This window comes from Phycodurus eques, chromosome 17 (assembly GCF_024500275.1).
Source record: "Phycodurus eques isolate BA_2022a chromosome 17, UOR_Pequ_1.1, whole genome shotgun sequence".
NCBI lineage: Eukaryota > Metazoa > Chordata > Actinopteri > Syngnathiformes > Syngnathidae > Phycodurus > Phycodurus eques.
In genome coordinates this window covers 6,145,206-6,172,803 of record NC_084541.1, presented here as the reverse complement: position 1 = coordinate 6,172,803, position 27,598 = coordinate 6,145,206, and the positions used below count along the sequence as shown (strand labels likewise).

The 27,598-nt window shown below is 42.5% G+C and overlaps 1 protein-coding gene across 3 annotated transcripts in view; it reads right to left on the bottom strand.

Moving 5' to 3' along the window:
- Positions 1-10,231: 10,231 nt before the first annotated feature.
- robo4 (roundabout, axon guidance receptor, homolog 4 (Drosophila)) overlaps positions 10,232-27,598 on the bottom strand; it is a 63,066-nt gene continuing 45,699 nt past the window's right edge. For 2 of the 3 annotated variants that reach the window (XM_061702512.1, XM_061702514.1), the window contains 7 exons: positions 26,953-27,273; positions 26,488-26,592; positions 26,249-26,378; positions 23,058-23,291; positions 22,589-22,926; positions 10,853-11,047; positions 10,232-10,639 (listed from right to left, as the gene is read on the bottom strand). In XM_061702512.1, coding sequence (XP_061558496.1) covers positions 10,866-11,047; positions 22,589-22,926; positions 23,058-23,291; positions 26,249-26,378; positions 26,488-26,592; positions 26,953-27,273 — 1,310 coding nt within the window. In that variant the 3' untranslated portion in view covers positions 10,232-10,639; positions 10,853-10,865. The remainder of the gene's footprint in view (positions 10,640-10,852; positions 11,048-22,588; positions 22,927-23,057; positions 23,292-26,248; positions 26,379-26,487; positions 26,593-26,952; positions 27,274-27,598) is intronic. The other variant, XM_061702513.1, reaches the window with a different exon arrangement.

The following is a 27,598-nucleotide window of genomic DNA, read 5'->3' as shown; positions in this document are numbered from 1 at the left end:
TGGACCACCTGATCATCTCTTCGTCCCCAATTCTGTCCGCCCGAACTATTCAATTCATTCAACACTTCTGGTGGCCAAGTCTGGCTAAAGACACCCGAGAGTTCGTCTTAGCCTGCTTCACACCAACCCTCAGCTGGTCTTCTGCGCCCCTTACCCATACCGAGCCGCCATGGGTCCCACATTTCCTTGAACTTCATTACCGGTCTATCCCCCTCTGAAGGTAACACCATCATCCTTACCATCATAGATCGTTTCTCCAAGTGTGTCCATTATGTACCCCTTCCCAAGTTGCCCTTTGCTTTTGAAACTTCTAACCTCCTAGTCCTTCATGTCTTCAGGTCCTCAGTTCTTCTCCCAGGTCTGGAAGGTGTTCTGCAAGGCGGCGGGTGCAGCAGCCAGTTTGTCTTCCAGTTACCAGCCCCAATCCAATGGCGAGATGGAGCGGGTGAATCAAAACCTGAAGTCCACTCTTCGCTGCATTGCTGCACGCAATCCTGCCTCCTGGAGCACGTTTCATCCATGGGTGGAATATGCCCACAAGTCCCTCACCAGCTCTGCCACAGGTATGTCTCCCTTTATGGCATGTTACGGTTTACAGCCTCCTTTGTTTAAGGAACAGGAGCATACGGTGGCGGTTCCCACGGCGGTGAGGGAGCACCTTCGACGTGTCCAATCTTTGTGGAAGGACGTCAGGGCTGCTCATACTCGTTCAGCCGAGGAAAACAAGCGGCTGGCGGATCTTCATCGCTCTCCGATGCCAGAATATAAGGTGGGTCAGATGGTTTGGCTCTCTTCCCATGACCTCCCTCTCCAAACTGAATCCTGTAAGCTCATTCCACGCTTCATTGGTCCCGCTTCCTGCACATTCCTTGTTCTGATGCACCACTAGCACGCCTTGGATACACGAACTCTGAGCCACTTCAAAATAAACCACTCATCTACTCCCTCCACCTCAGTCTGCTTTTGGGTCCAGTCCAATTAGATACGATTACGTATCGTGACAACATTATTACTATTGACGAGATGACTAACCTGAAGCCAGTCAAGCTTCTGTAGGACATCATGACCATGATCTAGGAGATACCTTATCAGGGGAATGCCCAGGAGTTGTAGGGAGTACATATAGGAAGGTACATACTTAGCCAGATTGGGAGTTGTCTTGAGGAAATTAACAGTTTTATTAGCCTATGAGTTTTTTTCCCCACTTCAATTTGAGTATGATTCTGAACCCATTCCTCAGTGGATTAATGATTTGGGTCTCCATTGGCCACTCTTCCATTATTATGTTCTTAATTAATTGCAAATTTTAATCAGAAAAGATTTTCAACAGCAATATTAAAGGAATCACATAATGGTATCTGGGATTAATGTTTTATTTTTTTTAAACATTGATTTTCTATTTCATATAGTCTACCCTTAGTGTGCCTAGTTGATTAACACAAACAAGCAAACAAGCGCAAAGGATGACAGAAAAAGATTTACATCGCTGACCTTCAACAGAATGACCCACACCCCTTGTCCTTTAATTCCCCCGATCAACTTCCCTCCATCCTCTCCTCTAAGCTATAAATCACTAACTCATTCATTAGACTGGCGACAGGTCCAAAACGCCCAGTGGGGTCTAAAAGAAGAGGCTGGATGGCCAAAGAAGAAAGGAAAGACAAAGACAGAAAAGGATGAATGAGAGGTGATGGCATCATTTAAAACCCTTCTCTTTAATTCCAAAATGCAAACCACCAATTTCCATGTTCATTTCCCCATGACAAGGAAGATGGATGTCCATGACACAGAGGAAACCAAAATAAAGCCTTTACATGGGGAGATTGGGCAGTCGTTGTGAAAGGCAAATAAATAAGGACCTTATAGGGACAAAACTAATGAGGCTAGGAATAAAATGTTTCAGTTAAAGCAGCACTTTGGAATAACAATGCTTTTCACCTGTCAGCTCAAAAACATTGCTGCATTGTATGCGAATATTATGACTTGAAATAATCTTGAATAATTTACATTGTTGAAATGCAGTGCTTAACAGGGATAGGGTCTGACAATAAGCCTTTTGGACAGTGCCACCATTGTGTTGTGTTGGCCCTGTCAGAACCAGGACTGGCCCTGTATATTCATGACATAATACAATAAGTTTCAATGATTACACATACAGTAGATACACATAGATTGATGGATAAAGCCCATTTGAATAGTTTACAGTGAAAAAATATTGGCAGCTTAATTTTTTTTATTTCAGTTTTGATGTTTAACTTAGTCAAAATTATTTATTGGCACTATGTCGCTATTGTAACATACAATAATGCAGTAACAGTTTTATTTTCAGAATAACACATTACAAGAAATATCAGGTTTAGTGATATATTAAGCATGTCACTCGAGTAGATTTCCAAGTCAACGAAAACATGAAGCTTCATTGAAATTATAATGCAGTTTCCCGCATAGATTTAGCCTGGATCATTTTACTTGGAGTGGGTCGCTGCAGCAGCCTCAACCACAAAACTCATTTGCATAATTTGTTTTCATATTCTTGCCAGTGATCGATGATTGTTAACCTGACGTGTAAAAATTGTGTTCAGTATAGTAAAATGGCTTGATCAATTTAAGTAGATTAAACTCAAAATATTTGGGGTAAAAAGCAAGATAGTAGGGCTGGGCGATATGGCCTAAAATTCATATCACAGTATAAATTGAGTCCCTTGCACACCGATTGAGGAGTATCTGTAACATTTGCACAACCATCAGTGTCCCAGATGATCGCACTACTCGTCACTTTAAACTGCATACACTCCTTGAAGTCTCAGCGCCCTTTGCACAATGGTCATTGCACCGGTCTACTGCAATATTAGTCATTCGAACTGCTCTAAGTGCTAGAGGACTCTGCATCTTTTTGCACAATTGTTTTTTGTCAATGTCTTTACGTCGCCAAAGTGTTCTGTAAATTGACTGTCTGTTGTACTAGAGCGGCTCCAACTACCGGAGACAAATTCCTTGTGTGTTTTGGACATACTTGGCAAATAAAGATGATTCTGATTCTGATTCTGATTCACAGTGGCGATATATACAGTGTTCCAACACTATATTGTGGTTTACCTAATGCGGATTCAGTGCATTGCTTTTTTTTTTTTTTTTCATAGTCATATAACACACTCATAGTTTTGAGTGTAAGCTGTAATTTTTTTGTGGTAAAATAAACGCTTCCCAACCTAAAACATTAAAGGTCCCATATTTTGGCAATTTAGACCTCCATAGAGTGACTCTCTAACATGGACTTAGTATAAAAGTGTCATTTCGTTGGTTTTGTCATACGAGTGTCCAGAAAAGGCCCCTCTACTTCTGTATGACCCAGTTTTGTATCCGCTTTGTCCATATGTGGCTAAAACCGTCCCCTTTCTTCTGATTGGTTGCCTCCGTGTAGAAGACCCACTTGTGAGAGCATGTTTGTTATGTTGACAGCGCTGGCTCGGGGGCGGAGAGGTAGGCGGAGATCCTCGCTAGAGAGGTATACAAGCTTGAGAAATTTGAATGACCTGATTTCAGGCCTCTGGGCAGAAAAACGTCTGGAACTCAGGAATGTGTTGACAATTTTAATTCATATTTCACATGTTTACTGAGGCACCATAGAGACAATATTACATCCCAAATGCTTGAAAAAAGTTGGTTTGGTAAAATTTGGTACATCTGAAACTGTAAAAAAATAAAAGTAAATAAAAATTAAAACATTTTACAAGGAATAAAATGAACACAGTGTACAGTACTACTGTCCATTACAGTATGATGAAGAGTTTAAAAGGTGTTTTAGAGTATAGAAAGTGTATATAAGAGTATTGTAGAAGTTAATAGGAGTGTGGGGGAGAGGAGCGGTTCGTACAGCATGAAAATATGCATAAATAAAACAATATATATGGTCGTTACTTCACGGATTGCACCTATTGTGGCCGTGGTCTGGAACCTAACCCTCGTGATAAATGAGGGTGTATGTACTGTATCGCAATATAAATTTAAGTGTAAAAATTTTACAATGAAAGTATTTCTGAATGGGTTGTATGGTCCTTAAGCAAAGCTATAATGATTAAAAACAATTTTTTTTTTAAATTGTAAAATAAGATAATGTGGCGGCATGGTGACCGACTGGTTAGCACATCTGTCTCACAGTTCTGAGGAACCAGGTTCAAATCCTGCCTTGCCTGTGTGGAGACAATCACGAACAGTGTCAAAAGAAACACAGTCAACGTGCTGGGGGGCAGATCCACTTAGCAGGATGGGGTCAAAGGCAATGGTCGCGTCCAGAACTCGGGCCAGAGGCTGCAGTGGGCAGGCACCCCCGACGTGGGGGCAGGGCCAGCTGCGGCGACACATCAACGTACACAAGCAAGCTTGAGGAGATCCGCTCTGGTTTACCTCCCATGTCCACCACAAAGTTCTACTATTAGAAGTTATTAAAGTTCCACTATTGAAATTCAACAGCCCGTTAATCGACGCCATAAAGAGTAGTAGGTGAATGGTGTTCCTATATATAATATATTGTGGCTTGGGTGTAAATAACATTTTTTGATTAAAAAAAAAAGTTACATTCTGCAGGTTTAAGTTAGTTGTACTTTCCAATTGGCACATTGCTGTCAGGGTTTGCGACACGTTGGACCCCAAAGCAACAGAGTAGGACGAATCTCAAAAAAGGCAAACGAGGCCCAGGGATAGCTAAACACAAAATTAACAGTCTCAAGAACAAGGTTCAAAGTAACAAAGAAACACCATGCATAAACGTACCCTGGCAGAAAACCAAACATGACGAGAGACACATGACTTTCAGTGACTGAGTACAGTGATCAATGATCTGACCAGGGTTGAAAGAAACCAGGGAACTAAATACAAACAAATTGTCGAGACAACGAGGAACAGCTGGACACAAGACACAAGTAGCTGGAGGGAGCTGATTGGTTGACACAAGGTAGAGGGTTGACAAGAACAGGTGGACACAATAACTAAATGAGCACACAAGACATGAGCAACATGGGACGCAGCAAAACATGAAACAAAAAACTATCTAAACTGAAACAATTGCAATATAGCTTCTTTTAGTACAAATGTTTTGGAGCTTCTCTTTCTTTTAACATGCTTTCCTCCTGGTTCGCATGTATTCCTACATGACGCAGCAGTAACATTCCGTGTGTAAAAATGTATAATAATCGTGAATAATAGGTGATATGTTGTAAGTACAATTAAAACAATTCGTGACGCACTGAACCCGAAAAAGTGAACTGCGATACAGCCATAGACGACTGTATTACAGAAATTTGTTGCTTGTGATTTTATTTCTCCAACTCTAATGTTGCCATCATTACCTTGACAAAGTAACTTTGTTACTTTACTGATTACTTAAGTTTAAAAGTAACTTTTGTTTGTTTGTTTACTGGCCTTGTTCAGCTGCGCCATGCAGAATGGTGGAGGTGTATGCCTTTTGTGCTGGAACAGTTTTTCTGTGCAACGGGGGAGTTTGGAATACTTCCTCAGCTTTTTTAAAAAAAAAAAATTATTCTGATGTTTATTGAAAATGCAGCTGGACAGAAAAGGGTTTTAGGTCAGATAGAGGGACAGAACGGTCAAGGGGAATAGGCGTGCGAACCACAGCAGAACAATAGTGAAACTGTCTCGATATTTGAGCACAAGTAACATTACAAAAGTAAAACCGTGTTCTTATTTGGGGACACCCGGTGAGGAAATGCAACAACTAACAAATAGAACAAGAGGGCAGAAAAGGGCAGGGCAGGACGTGGGAAATGAGCAAGGCACTGCTACTGATGAGTGGTGCGGTGGGATGCTTTTATAGTGGCAACACCTCTAAGAATCTCTGAGTTGATATGTTAATATAACCTGTGTTATTATTAGTGGTCCCAGCAAAAGTAATTAAAGCCTAGCATTTCTATGGAACTTATTAGTGAATGAACATGCATGTTAGTCATGTGGTGTACGGAGTTTCTGAGTCGGCACATTGAGAAAGACGTAGATAAGCTCACAACGGGGCACCAAGCCATCCCACGGGGGACCCAGCCAGGGGGACGCCGCCCACTCCCCAGGACCCAGGGCGGGCACCCAGCCCAACCGAAGTGCCCCGACCGTATCCCAAAGGGAGGTGCAAGGGTACCGGACTCCCCGCCGCTACACACACACACACACACACCAACCAACAGGGCCCAATGCAAGCCACCCAAAAAAGGTCACAGAGATTGCATTTGAGATGAATTTGTATATTTTTTAACTGAGTTGTATTGTTTTGTGGAAGTAGTTCAATTATTTTCTGAAAAAAAATGTTTAGTTCTCAAGTTTTCACGTGTTGGGAATCTTTTTAGGATAGCTGTTCTTTATAGTGAAGCTCCCGCTCCGTTATCAGACTTTTGCTCACCTTCCCTATTTGAGTACTCAGCTGAAATGACTCTTTTACAGTGTGTTAAATGAACCCACGTGTTTCTTTCTGCTAATTTTTAGGGCTGTAAAGTGTCGATGTATCTGTGCCACCATCCCTCCGGTTGAGACATGTGACACGCCATGGCTCAATATAGCAGCCCATTTGAATAGTTTTTTTTTTGGAAGTATTTGTTTCCCTTCTGTGCTCATGTAAATTTCATTTAGTAGTTTTGCACTTTGTTTTTAAAAAGTTTAAAAACAACATTAAAAAAAATCATAATAATAATCAAGATCAGATGATATGAAAAAAAGTCCTCTTTATTTTATTTTTTTATTTTTTTTTTGCCAGATCACCCAGCCCTTACAACAAACACCTTAAACAGGTTTAACAGTACAACAGTACATTCAGAAAATCTCATAATACAACAATCAGCACAGACGTTTTACTAAGCGTAAGCCTTACTCTTTAAAACCAAATTAAATGAAACATCGACAGTCTGATGTTTCAACCTCCAAGCTGCTTGAAAGTCCTTTAAAAGTGTTCAATGATGAAAAATTAAACAGAAGCACATGTGACAGGGGGTGTGATCCTACAGATGGTGTTAATGGTGTGACACGAGGACTGTGTCAGGAAAAGGGAGGCCAGACTTTATGGATGTTTAAAAAGCGATTTATTTTTCTATTGCTGTTGTTTAATGTTGCTGTGACTTCTCTCCGATTAAATTCAACAAAACTTTGTATTATAGAAGTACTGTATGGGTAAAATTAGGGCTGCACACATATACACATATTGCACATGCCATTATCGCAATGACATTTATTTAATATATATCCCTTGGTAAAATGATTAAATATTTTGGCCGGTAAAAAAAATATGCTTGGCCGGTGGATTTTTTCATCTTGGCCGGTGAGTCAAAAAGTTAATTTCGGCCCCACACACCACCCCACCAGGCCATACCCGTTAAAGGTGCCATATTTTACCAAACCAACTTTTTCTAGTATTTGGGATGTAAGATTGGCTCTTTGGGGCCTCAGTAAATGTGAAATATAAATTAAAATTGTGCACGCATTCTGAGTTCCGAACGTTATTCTGCATTCAAATTTCTCGAGCTTCTCTACGTAACAAGCGAAAATCTCTGCCTACCTCCCCGTTCCCGAGCCTGCGCTGTCAACATAACAAATACGTGCTCTCACGGGTGGGTCTTCCACACGAAGACAGCAAATCAGAAGAAAGTGGGCATTCTTAGCCAAATATGGAGAAAGCAGATACAAAACTGCGTCAAACAGAAGTAGCTGTCAGAGGGGCTTTTTTGGACACTCGTATGTCAAAACCAACGTGTTTTTTTTTTTTAAATGAAATTGACCCTTTTATACTCAGTCCAAGTTAGAGAGTATCTCTGTGGAGGTCAAAATAGCCAAAATATGGGAGCTTTAACTAATTCACTGCTGTGGAAGTTTAGATTCGTCGATTGGAATTCAACTGTTTACTGCCACCGACACATATATTCATCAAGAATGTTTTTCAGCTGTTAAGTGTGGAAGAGTGTCTCGCCCAACTTGTCTGCGCAATTCAAGCTTTACATAACTGTAATGATGAACAGGTGCCAGTAGATGCCAGTGTTGTATCGCTTTGGATTTGAGATCAGCACAGCTTTTAAATTGGTGATAAAGATTAGGGGGTAAATCTCAGCTCGTCGCATCGATTATGAAGAAGATAAATGCCAACACGGATATCGAACATGTTTTGGCACCTCACATTCCAAAAAAGTATGTATATGTATGGTATAAAGAGAATATGTGTCGTGGTAGGTAGTAGAAAGTGTGTGTCGCAACCATGTGAAAAGATGACGCAGTTCATGAGGTGGACGAGGAACGCCTTGTAAAAAAGCCAATGACGTTCAACTCGCGTCATCGGTGAGACAGCATCTCTCACAGCATATTTCCTAGTTGTATGTCTGTAAATAAGTTCTTTTGCTATCAAATACCGTTTCTGAGTCTTGCTTTTGTTGTGTTATAGTTTGAGATGTCATAAAAGCAAAAAAAAAATACAAAATTGCATTAAAGTCATTGTTCTGATTGATGTTTCTTGTTCTGTTTTCTCTGCTTTTTGGTCAGACTCAGAAATGTGTGTTTTTGGTGAGACTGACCCATGTTCTACGCCTGATAACTAAGCAAGAAGCAAACATTTTTTTAAAGTGGTTAAAGAAGAGTCTACTCTTTCTTTTGGTAAGCTCTGTTCTTATATAGTCAGGGAACAATATTCTGTGGGTCTTAAAGATCAATTAAAATGCTCCAAAATAAATATGGCAATATGGGGTACTCTGCTTTAAAAACTGTTGACAGTGAATGAGCTAAAGGCACATATGTACGGTGTACATTTACAATGTGTTTACAAGGGTTATTTTAACAAGTATACATATGTTTAAAGTGTATGGCTATATAAGTAAGTCTATATAAGACTTACTTATATAAGTATAATAAGTCTATGTAAAATGATTTATAGTCTCTATAGCGCAGATTTTGCAGCAATAGCCGGTGGGTCTAAAAGAATGTCCTGTGATGAACACTATCAATAGCTGATGATCGATACTGCATTTTGATTGATAATAATGTGAAATATTTCTATATCGCAATATCAATATTTTGTCCCAGCCCTACTACTATGTGTAGCTGTGGTTTACTTGTAGGAAAATGCTTGTGAGAACATTCTCCTTCCAGTTCGTCATCATGAGGTTGTGAGGAACTCTTCCAGTAAATCACAATTACTGGGCTTCACGCAACTGCAAAGCACAGCGTGTTTTCCCCTGTAATCTGTCTTGTATCTGGGTCACATGGGTCAAATGGGACTGGGGCCGTTGAGTAAAGAGGGGCTTTACTGTCTGCTCCATTTATAAGCTGTGTCGTAGATACCAGTCAGGATCCACCTTTTATGTGTGGGGTATTTAAAAACCAGCGTTGTCCTTGACAGTGATTCTTAAGCGGTCTCATTGGACAGGCAATTAAGAGACAAGTTGAAGCAATAAAATCAGGAAAAAAAAATAAAAAAAAATATATATATATATATATATTCATTTCAGAAGTCACAAAGATCAGTCTTATCAACAATTTGCATTGTGCTACATCTTCAATTAATGTGTGTGAGAATATGTGTGTGTGCTTGTGTGTGTGAGACAAAAGGGATTATTCTTCATCTGTCTCCTTCACTTAAGGCCATATGTTTCTACTCGAAGCCTCCGGCTCTATTGCGCCGCACACGCTGAGTGACAGCTCACGTGTTATTATCATGCAAACACACACATTGGGACAGGCATGCACGGCAATCACATCACAACTACTGTATTTACAGTATTTGAAATTTTATTTTGGTGCTCAGTTACAGCACATTCTCAAATGTTAAATCTTTACAAAAGTAAATGGCAAATTAAGATTTTGTTTCACACAAGTACAAAATAAATCTGTTAAATTCGAAGGAAATGTCTGGGAAAAAAAACATTTTCAAGCATGTATGAGCTTAGATTAGTTACATTTAATGCAAATATATTGAAACATATTTTTTTCAACACTACAGTTATAGTTTGCAAAAAGGCATGTTTTATATATTTATATATAAAAAGTATAAAGTTAAAAACAAAAAGAAATTGATCATTGATGCACGTTTACACTTTTTTAAATAAGCACTTGTAGATTTACAGTGATGCCATAAGAAGTGATAGGATAGTTGGGAGTGATGACACTTCTAAGTGCCCGTGACAGACAGGAGGCCTACAAAAAAACTAAAAAAAAAAAAAAAAAACAACAACAACAAACATTTTCAATTTGGGGCATTGATTTGGAGGGGCCCAAAGTCAGATTTTTTTATTCATGTGGCCCAAATCCCTGGCGGCACCCCTTCATATGAATACTGATTTACAAAAAAATCTGTATGTATGCCAATAAAAAATAAGGAGGCAACAGACTACTTGATGGGCTGTCAGCTCTTATAAAATCCTGCAGCAAACTTGAAATAAAATCAACAAACATCTGCTGTGAGAGAAACTCAGTCGGTATTTCTTGTGCTTAATGACTCTCTATCGCAATGTCTTTTTTCAAAATACACCAAGTAAGAACATCCCAAGGGAGGTTTCTCATTATCATCCTCTCTAATGAGTGAAAGTTACACAAGGAGAAATTACATAATGCAAAGGAAGTCATTTGCAGGATGTCACATACAGTTGCTGGACCTCCGCAAGGTGATCTGAGGAAAGAATTACAAAAATCAGATCAAACAGACATCCAGAAGTAAACACTGCATGTTCAAAATATAAAAAAGGTTGTAGTCACACAGTGAGCCTCCATATTTACAGTACATATTCTTGGAAACCCTAAAATATTTAAGGCTTTGAATGTTCCAGGGGTCAGAAGACAAATTTGTGTCTATACACTTTGATGCCCCTTAGTTCTGACAAACCTGAGGGAATTCCTTAAGTGTTGAAGGGTTTTGCATTTCTGACAGGATAGTATGCTCTGTACTGAGCCTCCATCTCCTCCATCCAGTTCATGCTCCAGTCCCACGCAGGAACAGGGTCCATCTCGATGAGTGTGTTGCCCTCGGCACAAAATGATGGATACAGGGCGCTGAGGGGGGAGGCTGGTGGAGAGAAGTCTAAATGCAGAAGGAGAGTACAGTGTGTTGATGTGCATTTACAGTAGTTGTGAGAGTAAGGGATTACATACAGTACAGAACACTATACACACGGGTGCACAAGACAATTTTTGTCTGGTTCTCAAAGCAGCCGCAGAGGATGTTGCTTGGTGCTGTTTTTTTTTTTTTTTTTCTTCCTGAGCCACCGACCTCACTGGATGAACTTAAAGGCTTACAGATGAGCTGATTTGGCATAGTCTTCTACGGCAACGGTCCCCAATATTTGTTGTGCCACAGACCGGTTTAACGTAAAGAAATCAGGGCTGGGTGATATGGGGGGAAAAATCAGATCGCAATAGGTTTTTTTCCATATAATTAAATTTTGATATGCATCACACTATATCTTAAATCCTCCCTGTTACTTTTAAAGGAGATTTGAATGTATCAGAAGGTTTTTTTATTTAAATATTCATTTTCTGTCTAAAGTTCAACATGACGTGAAACATGATAGAACTGTGTCAGATGAATAAAATGAATTTTAAATTCAAATCCTAAATCTGACCTGGCAAAAGCTTTCATGTTCTCCAATTCCGATTCATGCCCACGGAGTTGGTAACAAGGGTCCATCACTTTGATGGATGTGATTGTTTGAGCACTTTGATCTCTTATTTTTGTCGATGCTTACTAGTGAGCATGTCTTTTAAGAGATAATAAGATGCTGCATTTGTGATACAGTATCTTTGTGTCTCCCATTTTTTCATCTTGTGCTGGAGAAAACGGACTCTATAGTCTGTTGTTGCTTCTGCACGGGCGTTGTTTTCAGGGAGGGGGTGTTAGCCCTCAGTCCGGTCTGTGATTGTAAAGTCTTGCATTGGGCATCCTATAGCGCAGGGGTCGGGAACCTTTGACACCCGTGCCACAGGTGGCACTCCGTAGCAAAGAAACACTGGGAAGCGTGGGTGTTAAGCTGCCGCCGATTTTCCCATTCATTGTGTGATGAGGAAGGCTTAAGAACCTGGGGGGACGGGGGCGTGTGCTGAGGGGGCGGCACCTTGTCCCGTGCTGCGTAGCGAGTGCAGGGCGGCTGACAAGACGTGAACGTATGTCCGATTCGGCGTCGCGGTGACGTGAGAAAGCACCTTGGCATAGGGGCTGGATGAGTGATTCCTGAGTGATATTTTGGCTGACTTTTACTGTACCTGTACGGAATTTCTAGGGGAAGCCGAGGCGGAGAGGGGGTCCGGTTTGGTGGCCTCAGTATTGCATCTTTGCTTTTTGCAGATGATGTGGTTCCCTTGGCTTCATCAAGCCGTGATCTCCAACTCTCACTGGAGCAGTTCGAAGCCGAGTGTGAAGCGGCTGCGATGAGAATCAGCACCTCCAAATCTGAGACCGTGGTCCTCAGTCGGAAAGAGGTGGAGTGCCATCTCCAGGTCGGGGATGAGATCCTGCCCCAAGTGGAGGAGTTCAAGTATCTTGGGGTGTTGTTCACGAGTGAGGGAAGAATGGAACGGGAGATCGACAGGCGGATCGGCGCAGCGTCTGCAGTGATGCGGACTTTGTATCAGTCCCTTGTGATGAAGAAGGAGCTAAGGCGAAGCAAGCTGTGGGTCGTGACCGAAAGAACAAGATCCTGGATACAAGTGGCCAAAATGAGTTTCCTCTGCAGGGTGTCCGGCTCAGTCATCCGGAAGGGGCTTTAGGCTTCTTTATACTCATGCTGACGGCGACCGCGCTGACGTCACTGCGGCTGTCCCACTCGTAGTTTGCCTTTACACTCGAGCGCAACCCACACGCGCTGTTTTGCAAATGTACTGCAGTTCACCTCCGAGTCGGGGGTGTTGCTACGGCTGGTATTGGCAAGGACACCACAGGGTGGAGTTTCCTCTATATTTTTTGGGGCCATTTCCGGTAGCCGTTTTCCCTTTCCTTTCCGTAACAAGGAACAAAGCAACAACAATGGCGACCGTGGAACAGTGTCAACAGTTCAAAAGTAACTAAGATTGAAAAAAGTAATTTTTAGTTCCTTTCAGCAGCTGTCAAGTGGCAGGAATATCACTTATCCACAGTACAAAAAAAGCCTTAGGTTAACCGTACCCATTATTTGCCACACAAGTTAAAACGATGATGTCATCAACATGAATCAATAACTTAAATATTAGTGTAGTTGAAGCCACATTGAATCAGCAACTGAGTGCAGACTTGACACGCCAACACGATACAGTAAGTTCCTAAACGTAAAAACAAGAACACCATTCTCAGTACACTGCCGATTGTGGTCCATGAAAGCAACCATGTGTGTGTGCGTGCGTGCCTTTGTGCGTGCGTGTACGTAAACGTGAAAGTGAGTGACACGCACACACACATACACATTGAAAGCGAGAAAACCTTTTTTTCTTACTACGTGACGTCAGCCGTGCAGCGCGTTCAACCAGCTCACAAACGAAGTTGAGAGTTCTCACTTATCATTGTAAATATTATTCAAGCTAAGTAGCTAATTATTGGAAGTCCTTCAGTGAGTCAGTCCTTACCCTCCATGAGCGATTGATGAACACGCACTCGGTATGAATATGCATTGCATTGCGTGTTTACCACGCCCGTTAAACTGTAGTCTTAATGTATAAATAAAAAAGTAACAACAATCAAATACACTTTTTACGAGGGAAAATAACAGAAATAGTGTGGCGACAGTGAAATCGTGCATTTCTTTGCACTTACTGCACCATCACTGTGCAAGTGTGCATTGTGTAATAATAAACACTTCCCAATTGCTTTCTTCCATTTGTAGAAATGTAGAGTGGTCTCATTCAAATGCTGCCACACAGCTGACTGCTCTTGGCTTGAATCACTAACTACAAATTAGTATTTAGTGAGAGACATTGATGATGCAAAAGTAACTACAGATGGTTTGAAGAAGTAACTGTAGTCTGACTACTTTGCTGGGGAAAGTAACACATCACTTCGCTTGTTACTCAGAATGGGAGTTTTGGAGTAACACGGTGCATACTTTTTGTTATGATTAGTTGAAAAAAAAACGCCGGCACGGTGGACAACTGGTTAGAGCGTCTGCCTCACAGTTCTGAAGGCCCGGATTCAATCCCAGGCCCCCGCCTGTGTGGAGTTTGCATGTACTCCCCGTGCCTGCGCAGATTTTCTCCGGGCATTTTCTCCTCCTACATCCCAAAAACATGCATGGTAGGTTCATTGACACTAAATTGCCCGTAGGTGTGAATGTGAGTGCGAATGGTTGTTTGTTTGTATGTGCCCTGCGATTGGCTGGCAACCAGTTCAGGGTGTACCCCGCCTCCTGCCCGATGATAGCTGGGATAGGCTTCAGCAGTCCCGCGACCCTTGTGAGGATAAGCGGCTCAGAAAATGGATAGATGGATTGATAGTTGAAAAAACATTTTACTCTTACTTCCATATCTGTTGTGACTAAGCAAGACTGTATAACTTTTGACTTGACTCAACCTGCTTGAAATTGACTTCTTGGTTTGTATACACACCCTCACATGCTGAACAAAAGCACTAAGCTGCGATGACGACCACAACATTAATAATAGGAAAGCTGAATCTGCCAATATGTCTGTTTTGAAGAGTGATTAGATTTGGAGTTATTTCTAAAATGAGGACTCCATCTAGTGGATGCATGCAAAAGTACTTATCGGACAAAACATTAGGAACACTTGCACGACTTTATTTTCTACAGGGCGGGCCAAGAATCTCCATACGTTTTTTAACAACGTGGAGTTTGGATGCTCTCTCTGATTCGATCATACCACCAATAGGCACGTTAACTGACATTGCATTTACCCAAATATGAGTCTGAATAGTTTTTTTGTTCATATGTGCCCTGCAATTGACTGGTAGCCATTCCAGGGTGCATTCTGCTTCTCGCTTAAAGTCAGCTAAAATAGGCTCCAACTCAGCCTTCTTCCGAATGATAATATAATAATAATAATAATAATAATAATTTTCAAATTGCATAACAATATTCATCCATCATTCATTCATCTTCCGTTCTGCTTATCCTCACTCAGGTCAGGGGGCATGCTGGTGCCTGTCCCAGCTATCTTCGGGTGAGAGGTGGGGTACACCCTGAACTGGTCACCATACAATCGCAGGGCACATTTGAAAAAAAACAAGATGGCTGCCGGGGTGCAGCCACACAGTTTGGCAGGTCCTGTGCGTTTGCTTAAAAAGTCATCCAAAGATCAAATAGGACCATGGATTATGCTATCAACGTATTCCTTTGCTGTTTGGATAACCCTCTATCTTCTGCTAAGTTCAACATGTCCAAGAAAAAGGGGCATTCTAACCTTGTATCCAGCCAGATGGAGTCACCACATGCTATTCACAAGGGTACTGGACTATGGCCATGCTAGGCCACCCCCAGGTGAGCAGGAACAGGCTGTCACAGGCAAACCACTCCTGGGTGTTTTTAATCTCTTGCTGATACTTCTTTTGGCTGGTGATGTTGAACTAAACCCTGGGCCACTGCTAGCTGGGCCTCCACCTCTCACCTCTGCTACCTGGGCCAACATCACTGCCAACTGGGCCTTTACCTCGAGCAGCCGGGCTAACACCAATGCTAGATCAGCTAACATCATTGCTAGCTAGGCCTCCACCTCTACCGGCTGGGCCTCTACCACTGCCACCTGGGCCAACACCACTGCTAGTTGGGCCTCCACCACTGCAAGCTGGGCCTCCACCATTGCCGGCTGGGCCTCCACCACTGCTAGGTGGGCCTCCACCACTGCTAGCTGGGCCTCTACCACTGCCACCTGGGCCAACACCACTGCTAGTTGGGCCTCCATCACTGCTAGCTGGGCCTCCACCACTGCTGGCCGGCCCTCCACCACTGCTAGCTTGACCTCCACCACTGTTAGCTGGGGCTCCACCACTGCTAGCTGGGCCTCCACCACTGATAGCTGGGCCTCCACCACTGCAAGCTGGGCCTCCACCATTGCCGGCTGGGCCTCCACCACCGCTAGGTGGGCCTCCACCACTGCTAGCTGGGCCTCTACCACTGCCACCTGGGCCAACACCACTGGTAGTTGGGCCTCCATCACTGCTAGCTGGGCCTCCACCACTGCTGGCCGGCCCTCCACCACTGCTAGCTTGGCCTCCACCACTGCTAGCTGGGCCTCCACCACTGCTAGCTGGGCCTCCACCACTGATAGCTGGGCCTCCACCTCTGCTAGCTGGGCCTCCACCACTGCTAGCTCGGCTTCCGCCTCTGCTGGTTGGGCCTCTGCCTCTGCTAGCTGGGCCTCTACCACTGCCACCTGGGTCAACACCACTTCTAGTTGAGCCTCCATCACTGCTAGCTGGGCCTCCACCACTGCTAGCTGGGCCTCCACCTCTGCCGGCTGGGCCTCCACCATTGCCGGCTGGGCCTCCACCACTGCCGGCTGGGCCTCCACCACTGCCGCCTGGGCCTCCACCACTGCCGGCTGGGCCTCCACCACTGCCGGCTGGGCCCCCACCACTGCCGGCTGATGCGGAAGCTGGCAGCGTAAAGCTATATGCAAACATTGCCAATAAAAGAAACAGGGGGCTTCCAAACCCTGCAATACTAAACCACCGGAAATGCAGGGTGTTCCAAACCGTTAATAACTCTGAATTAATATGGGACTCAACACGTAAACCAAAAGGCATTATTTGTGCACACTTAAATATACGAAGCATTTTAACAAAAAGTGATCAGGTCAATCACCTTCTCACTGACTCAAATATTGACTTCCTCTGCCTATCTGAGACATGGCTCCATGAATCTTTGCCCTGAGCAATACTATCTGTACCTGGTTATAAAATGTTTAGAAACGACAGACAGGGTTCTAAGGGAGGAGGTGTTATGATTTATGCCAAGGGCACTTTTAATTGTAATGAAATACATGTTACAGATGAGAATGGATTAGAATTTCTTGGACTAACTGTTTCTTTGTCACAGCAAATGTCTTTTATTCTTGTAGTTATATATAGGCCTCCCTCATCAAATGCCGCTTTTTATGAAAAGCTGGAAATTTTACTGAAACAACTCAATCTTGCAAAAGAGGTGATAATAATGGGTGACCTAAATGTTAATTGGGAAGTTAACAAAGTTAGGAAAAAATTGAAAAGGGTTATGGATGATATGGATATGACTCAGGTAATTAATGGCCCTACGAGAATTACAAACTCCACCCGAACTCAGATTGATCTAGCTTTTACTAATAGGCCAGAAAGGATCTTGAAGCCATACAATATGCTCACAGGATTGTCTGATCACAATCTTATAATGGTCACAAGAAAATTTAATAAAAAGCGCTTCAAACCCTTGGCCACCACTGAATCCAATAGGATACCAAAACATGAACAAAATTTCCAAGATTCTATCCAAGAAGTAAACTGGGATGTATTACTTGCTGGTAAAAATTTAGATGAGGATTGTTCTAAATTTGCCAACAAAATACAAAAAATTATTATACAATTTACACGGATAATTAAACTAAAAGCTAGAAAGAATGGCCTTCCTTGGTTAAACACATTTATTCTGAAACTGATGAAAGAACGCGATCATTCCTTGAAATTGTCGGTCAAATCAGGATACAATAGACACCACTTTATTTCACTGAGAAATAGGGTAGTGAAAGAAATAAGAAAATCTAAAGCTGACTTTTTCATTACTGCTTTGTATAGTGCGAAGGGAAATTCAAAAATAACCTGGAATTATATTAAAAAACTATTGGGTAATACACAAAATAACAAAACAAAACTAATGCAAATTAAATTAAATGGAAACATCCTGACGGAACCTCAAGTGATGGCTGATGCTTTTAACAACTACTTCATTGAATCTGAGTCAGAAATCTCTTCTAAGTTTGCAGTAAAACAAAGGAAGGAATACCCTGCATTGTCTGCAACGCAGTTCTTTACTATTAGAAATATTACTGAGACCAAAGTTATCGATTTAATTCATTCACTCAAACCATCTAAGGCAAAGGATGTTTTTGGAATGGACACGAGCATGCTCAAAGATCTAGGTTCAACTCTTGCTACTCCTATTGCCTCAATCATTAATCTTTCAATTTCATCTGGTCACTTTCCAAAGGCCTGGAAATCTGCTATTGTTACCCCTGTCTTTAAATCCGGTGACTCAAATTGTCTGAATAACTACCGACCTATAAGCATTCTTCCGGCCATTTCCAAAGTTTCAGAAAAATGGGTGTCAGAGCAGGTTGTCCATTATTTAAACAGCAGCTCCCCCTCTCTCCACACCATGCAGTTTGGTTTCAGATCCAAGCATTCCACTGAAATGGCTACATGCCTCTTCATTGAGAAAATAAAATCTTCTCTCGACAAGGGTGGAGTTGTAGGGACGGTGTTCTTGGACCTCAGGAAAGCTTTCGATACAGTAAATCACTCTGTTCTTCTTACCAAGCTCTCAAAATTTAACTTCTCTCACAAAGTTGTGAGCTGGATTGAATCATGTCTGCATGACCGAACACAATCTGTATCAGTTAACAACTACAGATCAGAGTCTCTTAGGCTAACCTCTGGAGTCCCTCAGGGATCAATATTAGGCCCCCTTTTATTTAGTCTTTATATCAACGATTTTCCCACTGTTTGTTCTGAAGCAGAGTGCGTAATGTATGCAGACGACACGGTTTTCTTTGTTCATGGTCGCTCCAAAGATACTGTTGCTGCTAAACTCACTAATACAATGTCCTGTGTCACAACTTGGTTGCAGGAGTGCTGTCTACAGCTAAACGTTTCTAAAACTGTAGGCATGTATTTCACTAAAACAAATAGAGTATCACCTGACCCCGACATACTTGTTAATGGAGAAAAAATGCAAATTGTCAGCCAATACAAATATCTTGGGTTAATAATAGATTCACAGCTTTCCTTTAAAGCCCATATTGACAAGTTGTGTAAAAATATCAAATTAAACCTCGCAAATTTTCATGCAATTCGAAATGAAATGTCAACTGAAGCCGCAAAAATTTACTTATATTCAATGATTCTTAGTCACTTTAACTATTGCATAACCAGTTGGTCCCAGGCTGGTCAGAATGCAAAAATACCATTGGAAGTTTTGTACAAACAAGTAATTAAAGTGATGGATAAAAAACCAAGGCACTATCATCACTGTGCAATTTAAAAAAAATACAGTCTTTTAAACTGGGACAGTCTTCACATATTTGCAGATTTAAATTTGATTGATAAAGTACTGCATGATTTGGCTCCAGCTCCTCTGGCTGAGTTCATCAGCCAAAGAAACAGCTCTGAGCGTGTCACTCGAGGCTCTGTCAGAGGTGACTGTCTCATTGCTCTGCGCAGGAGCACTTTCAATAAGTCAGCCTGGTCAGTGAGGAGCGCTGGTGAGTGGAACTGAGGAGGTTAAACTGCTTACAACATACAAGGCCTTCACAAAAAACGGAAAATGTGGTTAGTTAACACCTATAGCTGCCAACACTAAAAGACAAGTATGTTATGATGTTTTTTTTTTTTGTTATGATCAAATGATTTGTGGTTTTATTCTCTCTTAATAGTATAGTAAGTCTTTATGTATCCTGTATTATATTGTCTTGTAGATCTATTTTACTGCTTTTTTACATCATGGCCAGGGGACTACAGATGAAAACTAGCCTTCTGGCTAATTCTGGCTTTTTTAACCATGTGTATTTCATGTGTTTTATGAAATTGCATTGTCCCCTTTCAAATAAACTGATTAAAAAAAACAAACAAAAAACAAACAAACAACCATTCGCACTCACATTCACACACACAATTTAGAGTCATTAATCAACCTATCATGCATGTTTTTTGGGAATGTGTGAGGAAACCGGAGTACCCAGAGAAACCCCACGCAGGCACGAGGAGAACATGCAAACTGCACACAGGCGAGGCTGGATTTGAACCCAGGTACTGTGAGGTAGATGTGCTAACCAGTCGTCCAACGTGCCGCCCCAAGTGAACTTAAAATTTGGTTTTTAAATGGTGATTTCATTTACTAAGGAATAAAAAAACTATTCAGTTACCTGGCCCCGTGTGAAAAAGTAATGGACGCCTAAACCTCATAATTGGTTGGCCCACCCTCAGCAGCAACAAATGAAATCAAGCGTTTTCCTTAGCTGACAATGAGTCTTTCAAATCTCTGTGTAGATATTTTGGCCCACTCTTTGCAGAATTGTTATAATTAAGCAAACATGCAGGGTTTTCGAGCATGAACTTCCTTTTTAAGGTCATGCTACTGCATTTTAATCGGATTGAAGTCAGAACCTTGACTAGGCCACTCCAAAACCATCCATCCATCCATTTTCTGAGCCGCTTCTCCTCACTAGGGTCGCGGGCGTGCTGGAGCCTATCCCAGCTGTCATCGAGCAGGAGGCGGGGTACACCCTGAACTGGTTGCCAGCCAATCGCAGGGCACATAGAAACAAACAACCGTTCGCACTCTCAATCATGCCTACGGGCAATTTAGAGTCTCCAATTCATGCATGTTTTTGGGATGTGGGAGGAAACCGGAGTGCCCGGAGAAAACCCACGCAGGCACGAGGAGAACATGCAAACTCCACACAGGGGGGGACGGGGATTGAACCCTGCACCTCAGAACTGTGAGGCTAACGCTCTAACCAGTCGGCCACCGTGCCGCCCACTCCAAAACCATTTGTTGTTTTTTAAGCCATTCATTAGTTGACTTGCTGGTATATTTTGAATTGTTATCCTGCTGCTAAAACCAAGTGCGCTTCAGCTTGAGGTCACAAACTGATGGCTGAACATTCTCCTTTAGGATTTTATGTTAAAGACCAGAATTCATGCTTCTATCAGTCACAGCAAGTTGTCCAGGTCCTGAAGAAGAAAAACATCCCAAGACCATCAAACTACTACCACCATGTTTGATATTGGTATGAATGATGTTCTTTTTCTGAAATGCTGTGCTACATTTACACCAGATGCAACAAGACACATACCTTCCTAAAAGCTCAACTTTCATCTCGTTAGTCCATATAATATTCTCTCAAAAGTCTTGGGAATCATTCAAATGTTTTTTTTTTTTTTTGTGTTTTTTTACAAAAGTAAGACTAGCCTTTCCTTTTGGTCAGCAGTAGTTTTCGCCTTGGAACTCTGCCATGGATGCCAGTCTCTTCCTTATTGTTGTTGTGTCATGAACACTGACCTTAACTGAGGCAAGGGAGGCCTGCAGTTCTTTAGAAGTTGTTTGAGTTCCTTTAAGGTCTCCTGGATGAGTCATTGCTGTTCGCTTGTGGTTGGCCGGCCACTCCTGGGAATGTTCACCACTGTTCCATGTTTTCTGCATGTGAGGATAATGGCTCTCCCTATGGTTTGCTGTAATCCTAAATCTTTAGAAATGGGTTTTGTGACACTTTCCAGACTGACAGATGTCAATTACTTTATTTCTTGACTGTTCTGGAATTTCTTTGGATCGTGTCATTTTGTGGGACCGTTTTTAGATCTTTTGTCCGATTTGATTTTTGTCGGGACAGATTCTGTTTCAGTGATTTGGTCTGGAGGTAATCAGGCTGGGGTGTGATTGGTGAAAATTAACCAAACATTGTGATCAGCCAAAATTAATTCATGATTTAACAAGGTGGGTCATTACTTTTTCACACAGGGCTAAGTAACTTTGAGTAATTTTTTTCCCCTTAATAAATTAAATCATTTAAAAACAGCATTTTAAGTTCACTTGGGTTATATTTATATACTCTTAAAGCTTTGACGTCTTTTGCTCTGGAATGCGACACTGGAAATACCTGCATTTTCTTTTTAAAGCAAACTTGATCTTTACACCGCTGCCGACAGTGCATGTAGTGGCCTACCACGACACATAGTGGTATAATGTGGTCATAGTAAAGGTACTGCATTTACCTTTGTTTGTCGTACCACATTACCTTTTTTCTTGAGGGGAACGAAAGGGGGTGCTGCTCATTTGCATAAGCGGACAATTAAGGAACTACGTCTTTCAGAGCGGATGCCCTAACTGTCAGAAATAGTACGGTTGGAAACAGGGGCGGGGAAACTCTCGAACGGGCAGTCCATTTCTGGCCCAGCGTTTTTATTTCTTCTTTTTTATTTATTTTTTTTTTCGATCGGGTGGCGACCATTTCTGGGTGTACACTGCCTCTCGCCCGAAGTTAGTTGTGAGAGGCTCCAGCACACCCGCGACCCTAGTGAGCGAGGATAAGCCGTATGGAAAATGGATGGATGCATTTCTAATAGTAATATCAATTTGACACAAGATGGCATCTTGGAAATGTAAACAATTGTCGTCTGCCTACAGCCGGTAGGGGGCGAGGAGCGATGACATGGTGGTATTCAAGTGTGGTCCCAATTCCTTAGGGGCATTACCTTACATTTTCAGCTTGGTCCTCCAAATAGAGGGCTAAGGAGAAGGGTTAAGACAAAGGGGAAAAGCAAAGGGGTAGAATTGGGATTGGCCCTAGTAGTGGTGCGCCTTCCCCCATTAGTCCGTTTTATTGAGGTTCCGCTGTATAGATAATGCCGTTTTGTTTTGCAAAAACAACATAAATTCAAGAAGACACCTCGTGTGCTTACCTGACAAAGAAGCTCCAGAAACAGACTCTGCGGTCAGAAAGTGGGCAAAGTTGCTGCTGGCATTAGTGTAGCAGCTGTCTACTGAGCTGATGAGGCTTGTACGGGCACTTGCAAAGTGTTCATCTGTGATTGAGCTCCAAGTGTTCCACAGGGAACTGTCCCACTCACTGTAACAGGAGGAAGGTGAACTCTGAAGCCGGGCATGGTGCAATTCAATCGGTAGGGCCTCAGAGGAAGTGTCAGGGGCCATCTCAGCAGATGGGGTGTGCTCACTGTTATAACCCATGCTGGTGGTAAGAGGGTGGAGGCAAGAAGAATGTTGCTCAGGAAGGGACCTGCTGCGAGAGAATGACGTCTTGGTCAGCTAATGACATTGTTTTATTTCAAATAAAAGTCTATACTGTGAGTCAGCGATATTGACCAAACATTGGGGGGGAATCATTTTTTCATTATTGTATGTACAGTATACCTGGATTTTCTGATTTTGGAGTTTAGTTCCAAATACCGAGAGGCTTCTTTTGCAGTCAGTGTGTCATCCTGTTCTTCATCCAGAGATCTGCTGGACAATACAGTAGATAGGGGACTGCAGGAGGGGTAGTTAGTGTTGTTGTTGCTGGACCCTGGCTGTAGATTGTCGTCTGAGGTATCACACACTGACTGGAGAGAGCCTAGATCCATTGTTAGCTTTGTGGAGCGACTGGATCTAAGAAGATTGCAAAACAAGGTACCCTTTTTCATAGTGCTTGACAGACAGAGGCCAAACATTACTCTGTGTTCCTCTTTATCCTCTAATTAGCTACTCAGAATAATAAATCAATGTTCTCAGTGTTTGTACAAACGTTTTGCAATTTAGAGGCAGTAGGCACCAGTAAATGTGTATATAAAAAAGTTAGCTTCTTTGAAAACAAAGACGAAACAGAAGTTATGCCAGATTAATGTAGAGTTCGTGCGAATACTTGTGTACCTGTGGAAGCACCTTTACTAGCAGAGAATAACCTCCATTAGCTTTTATGGCATTAACCAACAATGTTTTCTATCCATTTTCTAATATGTTTCCTAGCCACTGTTATACAGCACCACAACAGCAGTGTGCTGTGAGAGATCATCATGTTTCGCTGTAATTATCCAATTTCACTTAATTGGTCTGAAAACTTGCATTGAGTTACTGCAAGTAATGTATCTTTTTTTCATCGATTTATGCCAGCGTATATGTATAGCCACAGGCAGAACAGTTAAATGCTATCATACTAAATGGCAGGAGGTACCATTTACCCAGGGGTCACCAGCCTTTTTGAAACTGAGACATACAGTACTTCTTGGGTACTGATTATTGCAAAGGGCTAGCAGTTTGATATATACTTGTGAAAAAACTAATTTGCTCAAATTATTTTGGGGAAAATCATTTTGAATAGAGAAGGAAGCTAACCAAAGACTCATTTGCTGATAATTCGTCATACGTCATGGACCCGGTACATGTTGTCCATACTGTGTCACCTCCAGGCCTGGCTCCAGAGGGGGGTCCCGGTGACCCACGTCCGGGCAAGGGAAACCTAACATCGTATATTTTTTTTTCATCATAGGGGTTTTTGGAGCCATGCTTTGTCTGGTCCCTCACCTAGGACCTGTTTGCCATGGGTGACTCTACCAGGGGCGTGAAGCCCCTGACAATTTAGGTCCTAGGATTATTGGGACACACAGACCTCTACACCATGATAAGGTGACGGCTCAAGGAGGGGTGATAGAAAACTATCTATATACAAAAAAAATTAAATAACAGCAAGAGGGGGGATAAGAATGTCGGAGCCAGAGTCCATGCCATGGTCAGAACACAGAGACGGGACACCGTCCAGCATGGTGGAATTGAAGACAAGCTCCCAGCGGAAGTCTCGGTGGACACAGTGGGGAAAGCAAAGACCAAAGTCCTCCACTGAAGCGAATATGTTTGTGGGACAAAAGCCTCCAATAATCAAGCTCAAGGAGCCACATGAATGAACACTGGAGCACCACAGCCAGAGCCAGTGACCGGAAAGGAGCCACTGCCGCAAGTGGACGTCAGCCACAACAGATGAAGGGGAGAAAGTGGAGCAGGATCAACCACCGCATGGCAGATGGAAAGAGTCAAAGGTGGAGCAGGATAACCACAGCACGGCAGAGTCGTCCACCTGTGCCATCAGGAGCAAAGCTGACGAGAGCTAGCTGGCTAGCCCCCTCAGCTAGCCGGCTAGCTGTTTTCAGCTTCCATCCTGAGGTAGATTAGCTGCCACAAAAAGGCGGTAGCGGTCCCAGCCAATGAGGCTTTACCACTCCAAGACAGATGAAAGCCTGTCTGTGTTGCACCTTTGGCCACGGTATGGTGATTAAAATAATGTGACTGGTGCCAAAACAGTTTAAGGCTATGGGCTCTATTTTTCTCATTAGTGCAAATACAGCAAGGCATCATGCGCTGCAAGGGGGTGGGTTAGATCAGGTTGTCGTAATCTCTCAGACGTGCGCAGCCGATGTATTTAACAAAAATGTCTGTCTGCGCAGTTGGCATAAACACAGCCGATTTTATTCGCTGCCAATCAAAACGACTGATTTCATTCATTCCCTTTAAGTGGGCCGTAATGGAGACATGCATGGAGAGAGCGATCTATGCATGACTGGAGCATTGTCACTTGGCCGGTGTGGCAAAAGACAACGTGAACAAATGTCTGCTAAATTGGCAAACACGTATCGAGCCTTCCGCTGGCAGGAATATGCGCACCATTTGCGCTCCGGCGCATGTTGCACAGTCTACAAATGTAGAGCCCTTTGTCTCCACAATTCAGTACATAGCTCTCAGTCTCTGCTCATGTTTTCAGGAATTATCATCAAACATGTATAATTTAGCGACATGGTGGACGACGGTTCGATTATCCTGCCTGTGTGGAGTATGAATGTTCTCTTGGTGGCTGCGTGGGTTTTCTCCGGGTACTCCGGTTTCCTCCCACATTCCAAAATCATTGGATGGTCGGTTAATTGTAGACTCTACATTGTCCAAAGGTATGAATGGGAATGATTGTTTTTCTATGTGCCCTGTGACTGGCTGGCGACCAGTTCAGGGGGTACCCGCTACTCGCCCGCGGTCAGCTGGCATAGGCTCTAACACTCCGCACACATGAAGGAAGATAAGCAGTGTAGAACATGGACGGGTGAATCATGTATTTAGAAACAAATCTAGTAATTCAGGCGGCACGTGGAGACTGGTTAGAGCGTCTGCCTCACAGTTCTGAGGACTGGGGTTCAATCCCCGGCCCTGCCTGTGTGGAGTTTGCATGTTCTTCCCGTGTCTGCGTGGGTTTTCTCCGGACACTCCGGTTTCCTCCCGCATGCAAACATGCATGGTAGGTTAATTGAAGACTCTAAATTGCCCATAGGTGTGAACGTGAGTGCGAATGGTTGTTTGTTTATATGTGCCCTGTGATTGGCTGGCAACCAGTTCAGGGTGTACCCCGCCTCCTGCGCAAAGATAGCTGGAATAGGCTCCAGCACTCCTGCGACCCTTGTGAGGATAAGCGGCTCAGAAAATGGAATTCACTTACAGGGACTTAAGTGTCAGTCACAACTAATTTTTAATGAAAAAAAAAATGTTAAATTGAATTCCCTATCATTCTGATATGAACTGTGTGTATATCTTACCCTTCGTCTGAGGTCACACTGTGCGAGTCTGTAGCTTTCTCCAAGTTAAACAGCGGTGGCAGCACATCTATTAGCTGTTGTGATGCAGAATTATGCAGCAGCCGAGGACAGTCAGCAAATTGATTATATTCTGTATGTCCACAGTGCAGAGACAAGAAAAGTTGAAATAGCAGCTACAATTTCAGAAGACAATTATAATTGGAGGTTTGAGTGATAAGTGACTGAATTTTGAACTGTACCAAGCTGACTTGATGGGATGTGACTGAATCTCTGTTTGGTGACATGAGACGGAGCAGCCTGGTTCCTTATTTGTACTATGGGCACACTGTTCACTGCATGCACCCCTGCAGGTAAAAAACAAACAAACAAAAAACTCGTATTTTTTTGTTGACTTACACAGATATTTTTTAATAAATCTAAAAAAAAGTTTATTTTTTATTTTTTAATAAATCTATAAGTTTTTGGTCAACGTCTATCACTTTAGACTGAAGGCTTTTTACCTGATAATGTGAGATATTCTCTACCAACCACATACTGTATTAAATGACTCATGCAAAAAAAATATTTTAATTAAACACTTTAGAAACTGTTGTTTTGAAAGTAGTCATTCAAAGTAGCATTCACAAACATTCACCAAAAAGGAATAATGAATATTGTATCAACAAAGTAGTCATACTATAATAAACTGATTCATCACTACTCACCTTGTTTGATGTGGCTCTTCTCCCATGACTCCCTCAAAACACCCATTTTAGGCTGAGGCCGTATGGACTGTTTCCATGGTAACATCTCACTACTAGTGAGGGGCGAGGTCTTAGGCTGAGTGAATATCTGAATGGTCTCAAATCCTTGCTGTTGTGGCAGACCATGAAGCATTTTGGTGTAACGCCTGGGACTCTTGAAGGTCTTGAGCCCATTTCCCATGAGGTCAACATAAAAAGTGCCGTAGACGGCGCAGCTGTCAGTCACAATGGGAACAGCTGAGTCCTCGCAGCTTGGGTCCTTCTTGGTTGGTACTTGAAAGTCTGATGAAACATGGATTCAGATATAATGGAAGTGTTAGGCAATTCACTGCCAAAGGTAGCAGAAGTGAAATAGTCCACATCAAATGACAACAAAGGGAAAAAAAAGCACTGAATCATGATGGACAATTTGAAGACCATAAAGTTTATGGCACATTTAAAGACCCTGTACCAGAGATTTGTTTCTAAATACATTATATATGTTTGAAGGTGCGGCATGGTGGTCGACCGGTTAGCACATCCGCTTCACACTTCTGAGGTCCCGGGTTCAAATCTGACTTTCCTGTGTGGAGTTTGCATGTTCTCCCTGTGCCTGTCTGGGTTTACA